The 21,520-nt window shown below is 39.3% G+C and overlaps 1 protein-coding gene across 1 annotated transcript in view; it reads left to right on the top strand.

The window, feature by feature from the left end:
* Positions 1-21,520, top strand: part of GLIS3 (GLIS family zinc finger 3) — a 259,122-nt gene that overhangs the window by 39,090 nt on the left and 198,512 nt on the right. The window contains exon 3 of the mRNA XM_074954088.1: positions 15,602-15,809. Coding sequence (XP_074810189.1) covers positions 15,602-15,809 — 208 coding nt within the window. The remainder of the gene's footprint in view (positions 1-15,601; positions 15,810-21,520) is intronic.

Here is a 21,520-nt window from a genome sequence, read left to right as displayed (position 1 = left end):
AGAAGTACGTTAATTACTAGAATTTCTGGCACTGTTATTTTTATGAACAATTAAAAGAAAAACTCAGCATGTATGCTTTATGTGGCATCAATAGCAAACTATTCAGATGTTAAGGTGCAATATGATTTATTGATAATAGAGTTTAAATTATTTTTATCGCAGTAAGTATGTGGTTGCTCTTAACCCTGTATGCTAGAGTTTACTGGTTTTTTGATCCTCCTAAGAATTATTTTGGCCTCTCTTTCCTACAGAATATCTTAATTGCTTAAAATATTGCAACTTAGTATCCATTTATGTAATGATTTGCGTGGAGAGTCTAAATTTGTGTGGACATGACTGACAAAATGCAAATGAATCTTCACCATAGCTATCTAACTGGTGGCATTTCCAGGGCCATATTCACTGTGGTGTCTGAACTCCCTGCTTACTGCTGTATGTTTTGTGATAACACAATCACAAAAGAGACTGAGATTAGCCAAGATCCTTCACAGCAACTGTTCTCTTTGTACTAAAAGACAGAACCTATTATGGCATATTTGCCCCATAAATAACAAAGAGCATATGAAATATGCATCCTCCTCAAATCTGTCTGCCAGTTTTTAAGAATTACTAGTTTTTTTCTGATTTCTCAGTGCCTGCTCTTCAAGACACTCAGTCATTGTTTGTTATTGCTCTGTGCCCCTCAGTCCATAGTTATTTCACCAAAAATGTGCAGCTACAAGGAACATTACTGTCTAGTAGTGACTGCCCAGTGCCTGTAGCAATACCTTTTAAGTACCAGACATATACCTTCAGTATGTCTCTTTTTGCCTGGAACATGCCTGCTTAGTTCAATTCAAGGTTCGATAATTCAGTGCTTTGCAGTATACCTCTATTTATACAGGTTTCAGAGTAGCAGCCGTGTTAGTCTGTATTCGCAAAAAGAAAAGGAGTACTTGTGGCACCTTAGAGACTAATAAATTTGTTAGTCTCTAAGGTGCCACAAGTCCTCCTTTTCTATTTATACATGCACTGTGAATGTCAGACAGGCCTGCATAGCACCTGTACAGACACGTCAATGCCTGTAATAGGAATGATAAGTGTGTATATAACCTTAGCCAGTTCAGTGCTTGCACTTTGCCAGTGAGTACACAGTGTCTGAGCTGCTGATGCAGCAACTCCTTTGGGGAGAAGGGCCTTTCACAGACTCAGTGAAGTCAAATGAGGTAGAGGGAGCGGGATGTTTCAACTTAGGCTTTTACCTCTGCTGCTTTTCTTCTCCATCCCAATCTCTCCTCCCTTCCTCTTTGTAGTCCTGCTATTTCTCCCCGCCCCCGCCTCACTCCCCCTGTTACTGCCTTTGCTTTTTTCAAATATCCCAGTTTCCAAAGCACTGTCCAAACCAAGTGCTAAAACCCCTCGTCCACCTCCAGTCTTTTTAATGACATGGTGCTACTGTGCTAGCAACCATATGCTGCTGTTTAAAATATGTAATTTACAATGAAAAGTTTACATATAGCTATGTAAATAGATTTAGATAAGATAGGGTACCCTTCCAAGACCCTAGGCACATACTCGGGGGTCGGCTAGCCCACCCCCGACTTGTGCTGCTCCACTCTATTTTTAGCACATTAGCTGGATGAGAGCTAGCATGAGTATCTCTCCTCAGCTGGGAATCACACCCTCTGCTCATAGTGTAGACATCTGTAGATACAATGCAAAGCATCTACAGTGTGAATAGCTACAAGACTTACCTATGTGCAAAGATATGATTTTTCCATGCAGTTTTTTTTTTTCATTTTAAATTTTATTTCCCAGGAGAATGAAATAGATTGAAATTCATTTGAGGCTTAAAGCTAAAGGCATGTGCGTGCACATATGTGCAGTGTTTAATTAACTGCCCGAGAGGCAAGGGTAACTTCTGTTTTGTGTCTTGTAGAATGAGGTGCATGTCATCTGTAATTAACAAACAATTTTTATATATATTTTACAAGCTGACAAGCTTTATGTACATTTCAAGTGCTATAGATAATAAAATAATAAATTAATAGTAAAATTATTAACAGGACCTGATATTGAGAGATGCTGAGCCCCCTCAGCTCCCATTAATTTCAGGGAAAGTTATATGTGTCCACCATTAATGAAAATCAAGCCAGAATATCATGGTAAATGCACTATAAATCCTACAATGAAAGATGATCACATAACTGTATAGGATAGCATTTTCAAATGTGCTGAAGTGATTTAGGATCCCAAGTCCCATTGACTTCCAAGGAGACTCAGGCTTCTACATGCCTAAGTCACTTTTGCAAATGGGACCTAGGCTCCTAAATCATTTAGGTACATTTGAATATTGTACCCAGAGTTGGCTACATTAAATTTATTTCAAGCTGCTCGTGCTCTTTATTTTTAGAGGCAAGGTTGAGAGAAACAAAATTCTGACTGCCCACAATCCACTCACTGGTTACAGCACTTCTTTACAAGATTTCAGTCTCCATCAAGAGTACTTTCTGTCTTTTCAACAAAGGTGTTTTATTCTAGTGTAGCACATGCATACGCCTGGCTTTTATGCACTTCCAGCCATGAAAAATTTTTGTAATCTTTCAGATTGTTCACCCTCCACCCCATACACATACGCACACAGTTGCTTTGGTATGCCAATATTGTTTCCTACATCTTTACATTAGATGTTATTCAGTAGCCAATTTCAGATCCCAAACAATGTAAACTCAGCAGCCTCCTCCTCGGTGAAATAAAAGCTGTGGTTAAGATGTCATTCTCCATAAATCAGTTTTGGCAGGAATGAAGACTGAGGGCAGGAACTGGAGTAGTCTTTACAGGGCCTGAGTCATTCAAGTGGTCTTAATCCTACCTCTTATTCCCACTAGCTTTGTGGAAGGTAGATGGACGCACTTTAACATGAAGGAATGAGCTTGCTTTTTTTTTGTCACAACAACAAAAGCCCTGGGAAATTGCAGTTAATTAGCATGCCTTGGGCTAATGAAAGAATAAAACTGAAAGGGAAATGCCCAAGTCTTTGGGATGAGTGGAAGCATGTAGGGACAATGCATGTTTTAAATATTTGTGGCTGTTTGTATAATTTTCCCAGGGTTTGCCTCCCTGTGACTTGATGGGATAAGAGTGGAAAGACAAGTGGAAGGTTTTGTGTGGGTCATGGTGTAGTAACATTTCAGCTTTTAAGGAACATAAATAGGTCAAAAATTGAAGAATGCTGATAATGGCTGGCCTGTAAAAGTCAGTGTAATTAAGACTATCAGAATGAGACCATTTTCTGTTTGTATTAATATAATCTGCAGTGGTGACCACAAAACAACATGGAGTGTGAGGACGATAGTACAAACTTCAAAGGAAGGTGCAATAATCTCAGTGTTGGCAATTATGAAATAACTTGCCCATTTGTGAAGCTACTTCCTAAACCACTCAGAGGCTGGCATATGTCCTGAAGCACAAGGGTTTATGTCCCTTGTATAAAAATTGTGCATCCTAACTAATGTCACTGGGAATGTTCTGATTGGCCACATTAACAGCTTCATTAAATCCTGTTAAATTCATGGCCTCAGTGATACCATGCAGCTGCAAATTCCACAGGCTAATTATATGTTGTGTAAAAGGGCTTACCTCTGCAGGAACTGAGCTTCTCTCTGATTTGTAGAAAGGAAAGCCAAGACTATCCTTCCTCCATGCAGGAATGCCAGAACTGTTAAGCTGGTATCATGGAGGGGCTTGAGGAGAGCATGTAGCAATCAGGGCATTGCTTTATTTAATATTGAAAACTATGCATGTCTTTATTTTTCTTTAGAAAAAGACGTTCACTTCTAAATCCCCCACCCCATTTTAGCCTAGCCTGAGATTTGCCTACTGCTTCAAGATAGTGCTACTGTAGAATTCAAACTCTCATAGTGTCTGATAGACATGCTTGAAATGTATATATCAGTTAACAGGATTATCACTTGAAAAGACAATTGTATTTTTACTGAAAAGTTTTTTTGAGGCGATGAGATGTATTGATATTTAATGAAGCATGAAGCTTGTAAATGAACCATGAAAGCAATAGCTAAACTAATTAACTGAGCATAAAGCCCTTAGAATACATATGTTATGTGGGCTGCATGCTTATTATTTCTGCCTGGTTAAATTGACATCTAGGATAACATTCTCATATAATCTTTTAGGAGAAACAACATTAAATTTTGCTCTTAATGCTGGTTTGCTTTAGGCAGAGGTTCTGCATAGGTGATAACTATAAAAAAAGAGAAGCTGTCTCTTTAAAATGCCCTGCTCTGTCCCTGATCCCACGTGGAACAAACATGAGCAGCACTTTTGCATTACTGGCATAGAGGAGGAAATCGCCACTTAAATTTCCTGCAAGCTCAGATGTGGAATATTTAACTCAAACTCCAGGTTAAAAGTTACAGCAATGTAGCATCCTTGGGCAATATCTTTAGTTTGGGAAGTAGGTAGGGATTTAGTGTGTCAAGTTATTTACGCATTCCTGCTTGCATAACACCTCTGCCATTTCCTGTAACTCTGTTAATGTTAAAATGTTCATCCTCTCAACTTATGTAGTAGCAGTTGGCCTGTTTTGTCCTACTTGTATATGTCAGGCTCTTGGGGGAAAAGAGAGAGAGAGAGAGACACTTTACTGAGAAACAATACTCCAATATTCTGGTCTATACTAAAAGACTCACTAGAAATTTTCTATTGCAATCACATTTTAAAATCTGACAAATCATTCATTGTATGCTTGTTCATTGCACACTTTGTCTAGCAGGACAGCAATGAACATGATTTGTGTTGGTAAGGTGAGAATAAGATCGGACTGTCTTGCTAAAATTTGAAGAGTGAGACTGGGCCTTGCTCTAGGTGAGGGAGGTGCAAGGAAGCTCTCTATTTTTGCATCACATGTGCAGTGTTTTGGGGGTAGATCCTCAGCTGGTGTAAATTGTAACAGACCACTGAAGTTCTGCTTCTGAGGCTATGCCTACCCTACAGCTGATGTTGGTAGTACTTGTGTCACTCAGGGGTGTGAATAAACCACTCCCCTGAGTGACATAAATTACTCCAACATAAGCGCAGGTATGGACAGCGCTATGTTGATGGGATAGTGGCTGAAGCAGGGTCATGCCTTCCCCACACAGCCCATCTAAGCTAGTTGACTGCAGAGGGGAGTACATACTGCACTCTTTTAAAGGTGCTGCAACATGCACTCTCCCTTTGCACACCAGGGAGGCTGTCCTCACACTGGGTTGTACTTATTAGGCACAATCTTGACCTCTGGAGAGAGCAAGGAATCATAAGTTACTGTCACAGTCAGAGCTGTGTTTTTTCACTACCTGAAACTACAAAGCCTTTCAAAAATGAACTCCAGTTACCCGTGGCTGTACAAAAAGAGTGATTGTTCCAAGATGGAAAAGCTCTTGTGTCCCATTTCTAAAAGATTGGGATGCTGGCATGACAGAAATTGCCTCATATGATCAGCCTATATATAAGATTAATGACAAACCTGAAGAATTTCACGTGATATTGCAAAAATATATCCCTTATCTAAAGAAAAGCACAAAGGTACAGTGAGAGGTAAATGATATTGCAAGGGAGGTGTTGTGGGAGGTGAAGTGGTGTAGAAGTCTAAGACATTGTTTTTGTAAAGTATTGACTTGTTGTTGATGTCCATAGTCTGCTGTTTTTATGTACAAGATAATATAGCTTCACTTTGAAATTATTAAAGATATTTTTTGCAAAAATAATTCTTTACAAAAATGAGGCTGCCCATGGTCATTGTCCAATGTCCTAACATTGCTTTGCAGTGTCTTCCTGGTGATGTTACATCAATACATTATGATGAATTCCACTGATGTGACATCTTCCAATACAACATCATGGCTACATCCAGCTTTATTTTGTGGCTATCTGCAACTTTCTTTAATTTCAAAGTGACTTTCTGGTACATGTTTCACTGAGCTGTACTATTCAATATACAATATAGCCCAAAGTTTTCATGATATGTGTTGTATTTAACTGCTCAAGCAGTTTAAAGTAAAGGAGTACTTGTGGCACCTTAGAGACCGACAAATTTATTTGAGCATAAGCTTCATGCATCTGATGAAGTGAGCTGTAGCTCATGAAAGCTTATGCTCAAATAAATTTGTTAGTTTCTAAGGTGCCACAAGTACTCCTGTTCTTTTTGCGGATACAGACTAACATGGCTGCTACTCTGAAACCTGTCAAGCAGTTCAGTTTGCATGAAAAATGGTGCACCTATAGGTGAGCCCTGATACCGTACACTTGTTTTGCCCAACTTCAAACATTAAATCAGTAGCAGAGTCAGGAATGAGAACCATTGTCCTGACTTCCATTACGCTTCCTTGTTCTTTCATGTGTGTTTGTTTTCATTTTGATGATATTCAAAGTTTTCCTTGTGTTGATATTGTAACAACTAAACTTTAAAGTTCTGACTAGTAATAAGAGATGAAGATTTGTAATTGTCCTACTTTTACTCTATCTAGAGATGGAGGGCCTGATTCTGTTCTTACACTGCTTTAACACCTGTATAACTCCCTTTACTTCAGTGGAATTATTCTGATTTATACTGGTGTATGTGAGAAGAAAATCAGGCCTGGATAGAGTATGTCATTAACAGGTGGGACAAAGTAGTTTATTCACCTTTCAAGAAAAAAGTTCTTTATACCTGAAAATGTCTTGGTTAGTTGTGAGTGCATATAAAGTCACTGACTACTATCTATAAAGCTCAGAGGGTACATATACAGTGGTGAAATAGGTGATGGCCTGGAACTGAGATGGAGGGCAAGAGATCTGCTGTAACAGAGGAATACAGATATTCCGTGCACTATGTCATGTCAAGCAGAAAAACAGGAACAGCTGGCAAATCAGTTTAGAAAATAAACTGATATTGCATAGAGCACATTTTATCCAATATTGCTGATAATTAATTAAGAGCTACTCATTGCAGCTTTACTGATAGTGAAAAATAAGAGCGTTAAAAGATTCCCACTCCTTCAGTTAAACGTTGACTGGTACGTGTAGTTAACCGATAACTTATTCGTCCTTATGCAAAATGAGAAAAAAATCCAAAACAAAACAACACTTCCAAAATAATTTTTTATCAGTGTGGGTCTTGCTAATGTAAATACCAATACGTAATTAATATGAAATGTTATAAATATATATGCGGACTCCAGAGCTAAGTGAAAAAAGTTTCATACAAATTGTCTTTGTGCTACAGCATTTTCTCCTGGAAGCCTCACAAAGTTCACATTTTATAATACATTCTTAGTTTAGCCATTAGAAAACCCAGTGTTTTCATTTGTCTAAACTCAGCCACTAAAAATTGTTTCCAAGTAGGTGATCTCATTGCTGTCTGCTTTGAACCAGCCAAGTTAATTACCTGCATGGTATTGTTTGCACCGGTCAGTGCTGGATAATTTTTTACCCCAGTTCCACTTGAAGGGAGACATTGTTCTTCATGATGCTTTGTCAGTCTCTTTCGTCTCACATTTGCACTGCTGAAAGTACATGCCTGATTGCCTCATGGAACTGAACTGCAAATCACTTTGGAAATTAATGCAAGCTAATTTACAAAATGTGCTCTTGTAGCAGAGGAAGTTTCTTACTAACACAGTGTTGCCAATCCTAAGTGTGCAAAATTCAGGAGTAAGGCCTCAAAAAACCCATCAGATTAAGAATCATGAGATTTTTTTAAAAATTCAGTTATTTTTATTTGTTTTCTGGTTTCTGAGTCTGTCGGATGCAGTTGGGTTAAATGTCAAGCTTTTCTCTGTAACTGTGAGGGCTAGAAAGTGAATGGGAGAAGAAAATAGAAAAGCAGAGACTTTCACATAGTCACATAACTCCAGGAGCTGGATTCTTTAGGAGAACCTCCACCATGCTTCACGTGACATGTAGTAAAATTGTTTCTTGGCAAAGCAGTTAGTGGCCAGCTTGTACTCTGAAGTATTTGAGTATAAGTATCTCAGAAATGTTTATCAGATCAAATGAAATTTTGGTAAATGTAGAGTAGTTCAGCTACAACCCCTGAGCCCTCCTGAAGTCAGGTTCGGTTCTGGGCACTAGCCCTATCTGTGAACCAGTCCCAAGTTCTCAAAGATTCGCAGACCTGGATTGATGCAGTAGGCACAGTCCTTGGGCTCCTCCTCCTCTCCTGCTTCTTCCCAAAAGGCTCAGGGAGACCACCACTCCAGTCTTAACATTGCTGTCTTCTGAGGGGCAGGGAGGGGAGGTGGGCTGACTCTTCCCTCCTCCTCTGCTTTATGAGGAAGGTACAAGCTGCTTTCTGTCCCCTGAAGAGCCTGATGGGTGAGAAGGGCAGGCTGGTGGCTCCTGCAGCTAGAAAATGTCAGGGAGGGGGACACTGTGCTCAATGAGGAAGCGTGGGGATATTCACCAACTCCCCAGAAGTCAGCAATGGTGGGGTTGTAGGATCTAGGGGAAGGACCTGACTGGAGTTGGTAGGGAGCTTTGAGGCATGGGAGTGGTCTTTTCCCCTTCTAAGTGACTCATCAGGGTTTTTTCCAGCCGCAACCATTGTAAAGGCCCAGGGCCTTTCTGTGTGATCCCTATGAACAGAACCTTGCAGGCAGTGTTTAGCTGTAGCAAAGGTGTATGCGTTAGACAAGATATACAACCCATGAAGAACTACGCTGTGGTGTGGGAGTGATGGAAGGTAGTTCAGAGGGGCACTGTTAACTTGAAATGTAGCCGATTAAAAAAATGTGTTCAAATAATTTCAGGTACTACACTGGCTCCTGAGTCATTCCGCAATTTTTATGGTTTTACAATCTCATTCTGGAAAATGTTTTCCCCTCCTTTATTGATGGAGGAAAGACCCACACAAACAACAGGCAAAACTGACTGACTATACAGGGGGAAATTGTGAACATGAGTATTCACAAAGTGCTATCAAGTGCACAAAGTAAACAGACTGAAGAAATAGAGAAAAAGTTTTTTTGTCTGTTGCAGTCATCTTAGGAGTCACTTCTACCAATATTAGGTAAAAGTATTTGACTGAAGTGTTTTTGGTTTTGTTTTTAAGATGATGCTATCCTTTCACTATATACATTTTCATACTGACCAATTAAATTAACGTGAACATCTTACTTAATATTGTATAACTCAGAAGTGCATCACTATAAGAATTGTTTGGGTTTTCTGTGATGAATGGACAATGCAAGAATAATTAATTTAAAAAAAGATTTCGAAGATAATACACCATTTATTTAATTGGAAGACTGATTTGGATCTTTGGTGTGGTGTCTAATTCAGAATATTGAACATTAAAACAGTTTTGGCCTAGTTGGACATTTTTGCTGTACTATCATTTGTCGATTTTTAAAAATAGTTTACAGTTACAAAAACAAGATAAAATAGTTGCATTGTTAGAGGATATGATATGGGTTACATTACACAACTAGCAGATAAGAAGACTTGGGGACAAAAAATTAACTGGCTTTTACATCAACATCTCCTGCTAGAAGAAAATATGTTTAAACAAAAGGTTTTCTTCTTGCCTCTCAAAATGGTATGAGAATGATATAAACAAGAGGATCTATTTATCTGAAGTTCAGTTTGTCAAAGTACAGCAGTTAGATTTTCTTGTATTCTGTGCATATTGGCCACATTCTTGGGAAGATTGCAGTGGTGTATTATTGCATGTCAGAGATGAGGGAGGCTTAGCTATTAACCAAATACAAAGGGTACAGAAGGAAATAGGCTGAGGAATGAGGAAATGGATGGATTAAAATATTTCCATAAAATATTTTTACTGTTTACACTCGTTAATTATTAATGTTAATTATTGATGGGGAAACTGGTTTGATTTACGTGTAGTATGTTGATTTGGAATAAATTATTCACTACTTATCTGCAATTATTCCTTTCAGCCAATTCTGGAACAATTCTGCCCTTTCCCCAGTTTTACACGAGTATGATTCCATTGACTTCACTGGAGTATCTCCGGATTTACACCAGTATTAGTGAGAGGAGAAATAGGATCCTCTTATCATTTCAAATAATGAATATTATTCACTATTTTATAAATGTTAGTTTTCCTTAGAATTCGAGGCCTAATCCAAAACCCACTGAAGTCAATGGAAAGGCTCCCATTGATTTCAGTTGGAGTAAAGAAGACAGGGCTGAACCTCCACTGAACCTGTGTCATCATTTACATCTGTGTAAAGGAAGTGTAAAATGCTACCTTTCTGCTTCGGTAGTATTTTATACCCACCGGTACACTCACTGTGCATTAACAAAGGAACGTAAATAGTGAGAGCTGATGATAGCAGATTCCTAGTTGATAACTAATGTTTCTTTGATGGTAGAGATTGTGACCCCACCCCTTCTTCATAAAAACAAAAGCGTAATGCAAAATTTACCACAGACAATATTCACTCCCTTCCAGTTCTGAGTTAGAGGAATTGAAAGGCAAAAGTTTCCCATTAACAGTGAGGTATATTTATGGCGTAGTCCCACCACTAAAATTTACCTAAACACTTCTCTCTGAAATGTAGGTTTTCTCTTTTTTCCCTTTCAGAGACCAACTGAATATTTTGAACCTTATCTTGCAGTTATTACATGCTCTTAATTCCCATCAACTTCAAGGGAGTTACATGCATATAGGGATTGCAAGACCAGACCCTTTACTCACAAGTGAAAAAAGTAATGTATTGTGGGGCTTGTGTCTCTTTGTTTAACAGCTCCTTTTTGCACCAATCACCTTTCTGACTTTTTTGGCAGGTAAATTCCAATGAGCTCATGGTTAATCATGTATAAACAACAGTCTAATTGTATGGTTTCAAATTTTCATTTGACCAGCTAAACAAAAATATGGCCTGTCCCCCAAAAGAAACCTGATAATCTCATAGTCTTTGGTTTCCTGCTTCTCTCTCCTTGAATTTAAGAAAGTGGATGTTGTTATTGTTTCTTAACATTTCTAGAGAGTGGCATAGGGCATGTAGCACTGAGGAAAATATCAGATCACATTTGCCAGGTTTCTGAGGCAGGGCTCTTCTTTTCAAAGCTAAAAAACAAGTTCACCGAGCTAAACTATGCATTTTCTTTACAAATCACTTTGTCTATTTTTCTTTCTCCTATATACAGAGGCTATTCAAGCATTCACAGTTGTGATATACTAGCAAATTACAATTGGTTTCTTCTGTTACTATAGCATGCTTTTCCAGGGTGTTAGTTTTTTTGTTTTTTGGGTTTTTTTTTTTTGGAAACCCATTTGTCTCTTATGGTACAGAAAACTCGTTGGGCTTCCCCAGGATGGACAGACCTTATAAAATGACAGTAGCTGATGAATTATTTTTGGTGTGGGGCTTAAAGGTGCATATTATTGACAAGAGGACAGGGGGCAACCTATGTTATTTTCCTGACTTGTTTCCAGTTAGAACTTAGCCAAAACATAGGAACATCTATTAAATAGTAAGTTCTTTACTCTTTGTTTAGGACTAAGTGCAAATCATTAGCCAAGAAAGAAAAAAATCCCTCTCTGTTTTCTTTGGATTTGGTTGAGCCTCCCTGGGAAGAATTCATAGTAACCCCCAGAGGCAGGTATACATAAGAACATAAGAATGGACATACTGGGTCAGACCAATGATCCATCTAGCCCAGTATCCTGTGTTTTGGCATTGGCCAATGCTCGGTACTTCAAAGGGAATGAACAGAAAAGGGAAACCATCATGCGATCCATCCCTGTCTTCCACTCGCTGCTTCTGTCAGTCAAAGGATAGGGACACTTAGAGTTGCATCCCTGGTCATCTTGGTTAATAGTCATTGATGGGCATATCCTCCATGAACGTATCTAATTCTTTTTTAATTCAGTTATAGCTTTGGCCTTCACAGCATCCCCTGGCAAGGGGTTCTACAGGTTGTCTGTGCGTTGCATGAAGAAGTACTTCCTGTTGTTTGTTTTAAACCTGTTGCCGATTAATTTCATTGGGTGGGCCCTGATTCTTGTGTTATGTGATTGAGGAAATAACACTTCCTTATTCACTTTCTCCACACCTTTCATGATTTTATAGACCTCTATAATAGCCCCCCTTAGTTGTTTCTTTTCCAACCTGAACAGTCCCAGTATTTTGAATCTCTTTTTATATGGAAGCTGTTCCATACCATTAATCACATTTGTTGCTCTTCTCTGTACCTTTTCCAATTCTAATATATCTTTTTTGAGAAAGGGTGACCAGAAATGCATGCAGTACTCAAGATATGGGCATTCCATGAATTTACATAGTGGCATTATGATATTTACTGTCTTATTATCCATCCCTTTCCTAATGGTTCCTAACATTCTGTTAGCTTTTTTGGCTGTCGCACACATTGAGTTTCCAGAGCACTATCCACAATGACTCCAAGATCTCTTTCTTGAGTGGTAACAGCCAATATAGATCTCATTATTTCGTATGTATAGTTGGGATTATGTTTTCCAATGTGCATCACTTTGCATTTCATTAACATTGAATTTCATTGGCCATTTTGTTGCCCACACACCCAGTTTTGTGAGATCCCATTGTAACTCTGCTTTGGACTTAACTATTTTGATTAATTTTGTATCATCTGCCAATGTTACCATCTCACTATTTACCCCTTTCTTCAGATCATGTATGAATATGTTGAACAGCACTGGTCCCAGTATGGGACCCTGGGGGACACCACTACTTACCTCTCTCCACTCTGAAAACTGGTCATATATTCCTACCCTTTGCTTCCTGTCTTTTAACCAGTTGCTGCTTCATGAGAGGACCTTCTTTCTTATCCCATGACTGCTTACTTTGCTTAAGAGCCTTTGGAGAGGGACCTTGTCAAAGGTTTTCTGAAAGTTCATGTACAGTGTATGCACTGGATCACCCTTACTACATGTTTGTTGACCCCCCTCAAAGAATTCTAATGGATTGGTGAAGAATGATTTTCCTTTACAGCCAGAGAGCTGCTGTTTTGATACATGGAAGCTCCCTCACTGGAGGTTTTCAAAGGTTTTCACCTGTCTTGGATGGTTTAGATCCAACAAATCCTGCATCTTCACAGGGAGTTAGACTAGATGACCCTTGCTGTCCCTTCTAACCCTATGGTTCTATGATTCTATATGTAGTGCTAAGATGTGCTATATGGAATTATCTTTAGATACTCACTTTCAGGGATTCCAGCCTCCTTTCCATGAATGTGATCCCCACCCATAAAGAACTGTATAACAGTTTCCTGTGCTTCAGTGTTAATTTTAACATTTTTACTTGGAGCATTTCAGGGCCTGTTTCATGCTCTTTGACTATTAAGGTGGTTTTTAATACATTTTCCTTGTTCTGTAGAGAACAGCTTGGCAGAGTATTAAACTATGGCCAGTCAGATCATTAGGAAATTACTGCCATTCTGCTGTTAGATTAGGGATGGAAAAGGAGTGTGAAAGCTGCCAGTGCTTGTAATTGATATGTAGCCCTGCTGCCTTGTGGATTGACCCTTTCAGGTTGCACAAGCAACACAGTCAGGTCAGCAGTTGGTGAAATCCACAGAGCACACACAGGTGCTGCTGGAAATGGTGATTCAGTCGGTGGTATTGTGGAGTGGGAGATAAGATCCAGGAGCTTCCCGATGTAAGGGGACCAAGTAGTAATGTTGATCACTGTAGTAGTTTTGTTACTTCTAAAAATAGGTAATGTTGGCAAGGAGCACTAAACCAATGCTCTAGCTTTGTGGTGGGGGTGCTATGCTGATGGATATGGTCAGATGGGATGAAAAAATTTGTAGTTGTTAACGATTTCATGTTATTTCTTGTAAGAAGAGTATTACTAATCCTTATATCCCCATCAAATTTCAGGTTAGGTTATTAAGGGCTGCCTGATTTCTTTCCCCTTGTAGTTCCAATGGGACACAGTATTCTTCACTTCCCTTTCTAAATAGTATAGTATTGATACAGTGTGTCTGCTTAAATGGCTGTCACATTTCTCTCTCACTCACTCTGCATTTTGGTGGAAGGTGATGTGCTTACTATGTAAGATTTGTACATTAGTTTAGGTTTATACAGCACATTAGGATCCTTAAGGATAAAAGACCCTGTGTAAATGTAAGCTATTTCCATTATTATTACTCAGATAAAGAGAAAGGCAATAGTTTAAAAAGAAGTGTAGAACTGTGAAACTGACATAAATAAATCTTACTCACTCTTTTTTGAAATGTTTGCCACATCATGTGGAGTTTCGTGAATGAGTTTGCTTTGATTATTTCCTCCCAGTTTTAAAGGGAATCTGGTTTGATCAGGAGGAGATTGAAGGGTATGGATTTTTTTTCCTAAGCCTGCCGTTGCTATGAATGCCTTAACATGCCTTTTTGTGAAGTTCAGAACCCTCTGAGCACTCTTAATAAGAAACATACATCAGGGTTATATGCTAGAACTCATAGACAGAAGGTAGAGAATAATTTAAAACAGTAGTAAGGGACTTCTCATCGTGTTCACCCTGTGTTCTCCTTTCTGGCTTGGGGAGGATTTGGAACAAAGAACAAATAGAGATATAAATAATTTTAGTACTTATACCTAACCGTAATGTCAGTGGAATCATTTACTTTATATCATCTGCCTTTCATGTACTTGACATATTTAAACTCATTCATCTTCTCTTCTATGAACAAAAGTGAGCTGTTAAACTTCCCTTCGGTAGTCTTAAATCGTTATCTTTAGGACACAAAATATTCTGAATGTTTTGTGGTTATGTCCCACTTGCCTACACTCTTGATAGTTTCCCATACTGCTGTATAATAGTCCATCAATTTGAATCATGGCAATATAGAGGAAAGGCTTTTAAAGAACTAGCTATGTCTGTGTGGTAGGAGGGAGCTCTGGGAAGTTCTGCTCTGCAGTGGGAGCCCTAAGAGAAACTCTGACTCTCACAGAATTTCTCTCAGGGCTCCAAACTTCCATTGGACTGCAGGCTGCAGCGGCAGGTCTGTCCCACTTTGCAGCGCATACAACATGCACTCTCCTCTACACCTCTGCTGTCTGTGCGGGCTAAGGAGTTATGGGCCTGCCTTTATGCCCAGTCCTTTCATATAGCTAATGATACTAGCGGTGCAGTGGGTCTTCAGATCTGGGAGCAGTTCCTCTCCCAGCAGGATTATGGATGCAGGGTGTCCATGTGAGCAGACCCCCGGAGCTCTGCGGGGATGGACTCAAACCGTTCCCTAATTATGGCTCAACTATTCCTGGGAGACTTATCTCACTTTGAATAACACCGTGAAGGTGATTGTGTAACCTTCTTCAGAAGCTTGCTCTTTACCCAGATTGTTCTTAAAGTGGTTTCCCCAATATTGAACCTAGATGGTCCCTCTTGCTATTCAAGCATGTTCGTTCTCATTCTGTCCTTGTTTGATTAGCATGCGTAATTGATTCCATTTTAGAACATCGCTTTATATATTTGCAGAAAATTATAGGGCCCTCAGTCATCTTACCTCCCTATTAAGGATGCTCAGTTCCAATAATTTCTCCTCACTGGTACCATAGAAATGGTACATAATTGTGAATTCTCTGTTCTTGTCATGTGTAAAAGGGACATGAAAACTAATCTGTCTGATTTATTTTTAGGAGGTCTTGGCTGTGGGCCTCGGGGCAAGTCCATTGGAAAAGGCAGCTGCAACAATCTAGTTGTCACCAGCAGTCCCATGATGGTTCAGCGACTGGGACCTATATCACCTCCTGCAAACCAGGTCTCAACAGCATGCAACCAGATCAGTCCTAGCTTACAGAGGGCTATGAATGCTTCAAACCTGAATATACCTCCATCAGATACAAGGTCCTGAGTTACATTTCTTCTCTTCAGTATTACAAAAGAGCATATTAATTTTTCTGTCATTTAAGTACTTACCCTCATCAGAACAGGTTGTGTTTAAATGGAGTTACTCTGATCCATTATATCAGTGATGCTAGTCTGGATTTACACCACTGTAACTAAGGCTACGTCTACACTACAGAGCCTATGGTGGCATAGCTTTGCCAGTATAGTCCCCTGGTGTAGCTGCAGCCTACAGTGACAGAAGGAATTTTTCTGTTGGGGTGGGATCACTGCCTCCCTGAGTGATGTTAACTATGTCGACAGAAGCACTCCTCCATCAACATATCTGCATCTGTACTGGGAGTTTTGTTGGCATATCTGTGTTGGTCAGGGGTGTGGGTTTTGTTTCACACCCCAGACCAACATAGCTATGCCCATATAGCTTCTAGGTATAGACCAAACTTAACAGCAGAACTTGGTCCAAAGCTTCCATGCTTTGTTGTTCTTTTACTGGATGAAGACTTTCATAACTGCAAAAAAATTACTTTTTTTACAATGAAAAAATTATGGCTCAGTAGGTGAGTTCTGGGATGGAAACAGCAAAACTCCTAACAATAAATCCTATTGGTGCAGGGTTTCACTGTATTTTATGTCTGGTACAGAGCTTTGTATGTTGTGCCAGTGCTTACCAAATTATACTAATGTCAAACTCATGGTGCAGTGTCTCCATGAATTTGTAAACTAAAATATGGCTATTGACATTGCAAATGAAAATATTATAGAATCATAGACATTAAGGAAAGAAAAGAACTGTTGTATAGACCACCTTACTGCTAATATAGCATGTCCCTGACAGACTAGTTGTATAAACACTTGGTAGAATTTTCAAAAGTGCCTAAGTGACAGGGGAAGTTGTCCCATTTTCAATAACACCCAAGTCACTTAGGAACTTTTGAAAATTAGACTTAGGCTCCTAAGTGACTTAGGTGCTTTTAAGAATTTTTGTCAGTGTGTCTAACCATTGTGTTCAGTGCTGAAATGTATTTTTTTTTATTTACAAAATGCAACTGTTACTGTTTTTTAAAATATCTCGTACTGTATCTCATTACTTCACTGCAAGTTCAGGAGTTATTTTGAAGTGGTTAAAAACAATACTAGTATTTGGCTAGGTTGAAACCTTGGTTTAATCTATTTGTAAGCTATATTGTGAAGAGGGGATTTCCATCATTTTACCACTGAAGATTGTGCCTGTAGGGCCTCCATATATTTGCTGACTTGCAAATTAACTGCTCATCCAGTGTGTGTCACTGTGAGCCATTCAGATCCAAGGCCATGCCTCTGAGCCAAAAGCCATCATGATTAGTGTGACAGCAGTCATAATGTAGTTACAGTTAAAGCCACATATATGTGTGTTGTATGTGTATATACTCAGGTATTTAAATGTGTCACTTTTATTGAGTTTAAGCTGTGCCTTCCAAGTATCCATTTTTAGGCTCTTCTTTTGCCGAATTGTAATTCACTTGGGTGATTTCATTTTAAGGAGACATTTGCTAAAGATTAACTGAAATCATCAGCCTGTCAGAATTCAAGGTCCTGTATTTCTCCTTTTAATAACATGGCAGTAACTAACACCAATGGATCCCACAGGAAATTCCAATATTTTAACATTTGTTTTTGTCCCGCATTGGAGTGAAAAGTCAAAATATTGAAACTTGTTCCCAAAAGTTTCAATTCAGAAAAGTTGAAACGTTTCATTGTGGGTTGGTTCAACACTAAACCACATCTGCCTGAGCTGCGGCAGTGTCGTATGTGTGTGTTGTAAATGGGGGCCTCGTGACCCCATTCTTCTGTATGAGTTGGGCTGGCCTATATCCCTTGTGATGCCCCACAATGCCATAGTACACTCTGGCAGCTCTGCCTGGTGCAAATTGATGTTGAAAGGGACCAAAACTAAATGTTTCATTTTGATTTTCCCAATGGGAGCAGGACTGGGACCTAGGAAGTGCAATTCTTTCAGGGGAAACAAAGAATGCTGAACTTAGGTGATCATACATGAGTAAAGGAAAACAAGATTTTCACACTTGTTTCATGTTTACTTCTAAGGTTCAAATCAGCAGTTCATATTGCAGCACTGTTGCATTTCAAATTATAGAGAGAATGAGTAATTATATTCATAAATAGAAATGCCTTGTCGGTAAACTTGAAAGATTCTGATCCAAATCCTCAATTGGTCTAAACTGAAGTAAATGAAGCTGTGCCAATTTACACCAGCTGAGGATCTGGCTCTCTGTGTTACATAACTATGTCACAATCTCCGTCTTTACACTAGTACATAGAGTGTCCCCTGTAAGTATTTACTCGTCAGTGGGACAGATTTTCAAATGAGTTCAGCATTTTGGTTGCTGACAACCTGTTTCTAATTGTGAACACTGAACGCTTGACAGTCTGGCCACAATCTAGTTTAATTTTATAAAGTGCAACTTAAAAAAAAATAATTAGCAGGAGCATCCACTTGCATTTAAACCAGTTCAATATCTTTCTGAATGAGCCTGAGCCGGACGCACACGTTTCGGTTTGTTCGTAAAGGAGGAATAGCCATGCCAAATGAATTAAACTAAAAAATCCCCAATTTTATTTTCTAGAGAAATATTCAACCTACCATGTAAAAATCAAATGTTATTACACTTTACTTGCAGACGGTAAGTACATCTCTGTTTAGGGCCAGAGCATAGTAGTATTCAGGGCCACACTGCAGCCTAGAACTTTTGCCCTTGCAGGTGCCTAAACAAAAGCAAGAGTTCTCCCCTTACATGAGTGTGCTGACTACTGGACCTTGGGACTAGGCATGCAGAAGCAACTTCGGGATGCTGCACAGCCATTTACTCCCCACTCTGGAACCGCTGGCTGAGGAGTGGCTGTGAATAGGTAGCTCCACCTCCTACCCGAACAAAGCACATTAGCTAGCAGAGCTAAGACAGTCCCTGGGAGCGGCAACTTACTATCTCCTTGGAGCAGGGAGGCAATTATGACTCCCTGAAGTGAGCTGTAGCTCACGAAAGCTTATGCTCAAATAAATTGGTTAGACTTTAAGGTGCCACAAGTACTCCTTTTCTTTTTGTTTCTTTCCTGAGATGCTCCTGGAGTGGTTTGTCCTTGTGATATAGTATAGCCCTCAATGAGCCCAAATTACTGTTAGCTGACGCTTTTGATCAATTGACTGCTGACCACTGTGAAATGCTTGTTATGTTAAGCAACAGGAGAACTCACACAGGCCCTGCCTCCCAGGTTAAGGAGAGTGTTTCAGTAGAAACAAACACAGTGAGGATTTTTCAGCTGTAAACTACATAACTGTGTAGAATTGAGTGTCAAAAGCCATCTACGTTTCTCTTGCCTGGTGTTTCATACACTCTTCAAACTTTACTAATCTGATCAAAAGTTCTACCAGTCTCAGGTGAAAAGTTGTAGTATCAAACAGAATCATGTCAAGGACAGCCAGCATACAATTGCATCATTTGTGTAATCTTTGGTAAACATTACCTCGTTCACTGGAAATATCACACCAGCCATTGTTTAGAGTGTGCTCCTGCTCTTGCTGAATTCAGTGATAAGAATCTTATTGATTTAAATGGGATTAGGATTTAGCCTTAATCAAAACTGATAGCAAAACTGTGAACTATATATCTATATCTATATCTTTTTCACATACATTCAGTACCGGTACAACTAAAGCTGGAATTTTGGCTTTATTTGTATTGAGTGTTGCTCCTACTGCTGACACGATTGTCCCATTATGACATTAGTGTTGTACCTCTACCAAATAATAGCAGAATTCTGGGGCCTTGTAAATTGATTTCCCAGAGGAGGAAAGATCAGAGATGTGGAGTCTGGGTATACGCTAACTGTAATTTTCTTTAATTACACACATACCCCAGTTCTGAGATGAGATGGTCAAAAAGCATGCAGGGCAATCTCAGCCCAACACCAATGCCTGGTTCCTAGGGCTGAACTCTTCCTCAAGGATTGACTCTAATCAGATACCAAGGCAGAGAACAATCTTTCCTGCTGCTTGCACTGCTCCCTCTCTCTTGAAACTGTATCTACACAAAGACTGTGCATAACCCAAACTGAACGGTAACGCAGCATATCTTCCCAAGAGTCAAAACTTGCTTGTACGCTAAGAACAAGAACTTGGAAGACTAAGTGTAATAGCTCCACCTGGTACTGCCTGCCATAGCAATATCTGGAATATATGCAAATATAAGATGAGGTTTATTTCTCTTTTTGTTTTTGTTTTCTTACTGTAATTTTTGAACAATAAAAGTACATAGTAAAATAATATTAACCAATTGTTTATGGCAGTATATGTGCGTAACATCCAGGTAGGCATAGTTCTTTAGATTAAAATACAGAAAGAAATGCTTATCCCAGGGGCTAAGTGCTCTGACAATTTTTTTCATTATTTAGTAGTTTTATTATGGTGTTCATCACAGCCTGTAAATGCCCCCCCTCCCCCTGCAAGCTTTAATTAATTTAGCCTCTGCCTTGTGCAGTAGATAAGCTATTATTCTAATTTTCCAGAGGGGGAACTGAGACTCAGAGAGACTAAGTAACTTGCACACAGTCACACAAAAAGTGAGTGGCAGAACTGGGAGTAGAAGCCAGATCTCCTGAGTACTGGTCCAGTGCCTTTGCTTCTTAAAACACAAAATGTGCAATGAAAGCAACAAATCCAGCAATTTAACTTGAACCCACATGCTATAACTATCTTAACCAATGATATCTGCCTGTATGTCTAGGTACTTATAAGGCCCCCATCACCTCATCTCTCTTTGAGTACTTCAAAAATATTAATGAATTTATCCTCCTAACATCCTCAAAGTGGGAAGTTCTATTGTCCCCATGGTACAGATGGGGAACCGAAGCCCAGAAAGATTAAGTGACTTGCCTAAAGTCACCCAGGAAGTCTGTGCTGGAGCTGGGAATTGTAGCCCCACCCTGCCTCTCCTCCTCCTGCCTCTTTGAGGAAACCAGCGCCATTATTGGCTTAAGATGTTAGGGTTACACTTAAGAAATCCCAGGTATAAGCAAATTTCCTGATATTTCTGGGAAGAATTTACTTGACAAGATTGGGAAGATGAGAATTTCTGAAACACTTGTTCTGACTTAGCTGTGGAAACATCATAAAAACAAAACTAAAAGTCTTCAAACTGTTGCTCTTCTTTATTTTAATTCACTTACTGTGATTTTGTACAGTTAGATATTATCTGCATTTTAACCTTGAGTTATATCTTTAAAGAAGAATGATATTTACCAGCTTGCCTCCATTACAGACTATAATTTCCTTTGAGTTTAATATCTATTTCTCTGCTTATTCATCGGCTTCCAACTTTTCCCACCAACACCTGCCACCAAAATGGATGGATAGGCAGGTCAACTCAACAGAAGTTAATATCTGTTTAATAAGAAGTGGAAGCATAATGTTTTGCACTCAGGGCCTGCTTGTGCTTCCGTTGAAGTCAATGACAAAGTTCCTTTGACTTCAGTGGTGCAGGATCCAGGGGCGTATAGAGTAACTTTCATCCAAGACTCTTAAAGTGCTTTACAGATTTTCAGTTGGCTTCTCAACTATCCAGTGTATGCATGCAGTGCCTGTGTGTGCCTGCAGGTGTGGTAACTGAGCAGGCAAACCTTTGAAAACATAAAATTAGAGGGCACTTTTTAAAAAATTGGCC

The sequence above is a fragment of the Natator depressus genome, chromosome 5 (genome assembly GCF_965152275.1).
Source record: "Natator depressus isolate rNatDep1 chromosome 5, rNatDep2.hap1, whole genome shotgun sequence".
NCBI lineage: Eukaryota > Metazoa > Chordata > Testudines > Cheloniidae > Natator > Natator depressus.
The sequence above is the reverse complement of the archived record's forward strand: the minus strand, read 5'-3'. Positions and strand labels throughout refer to the sequence as shown.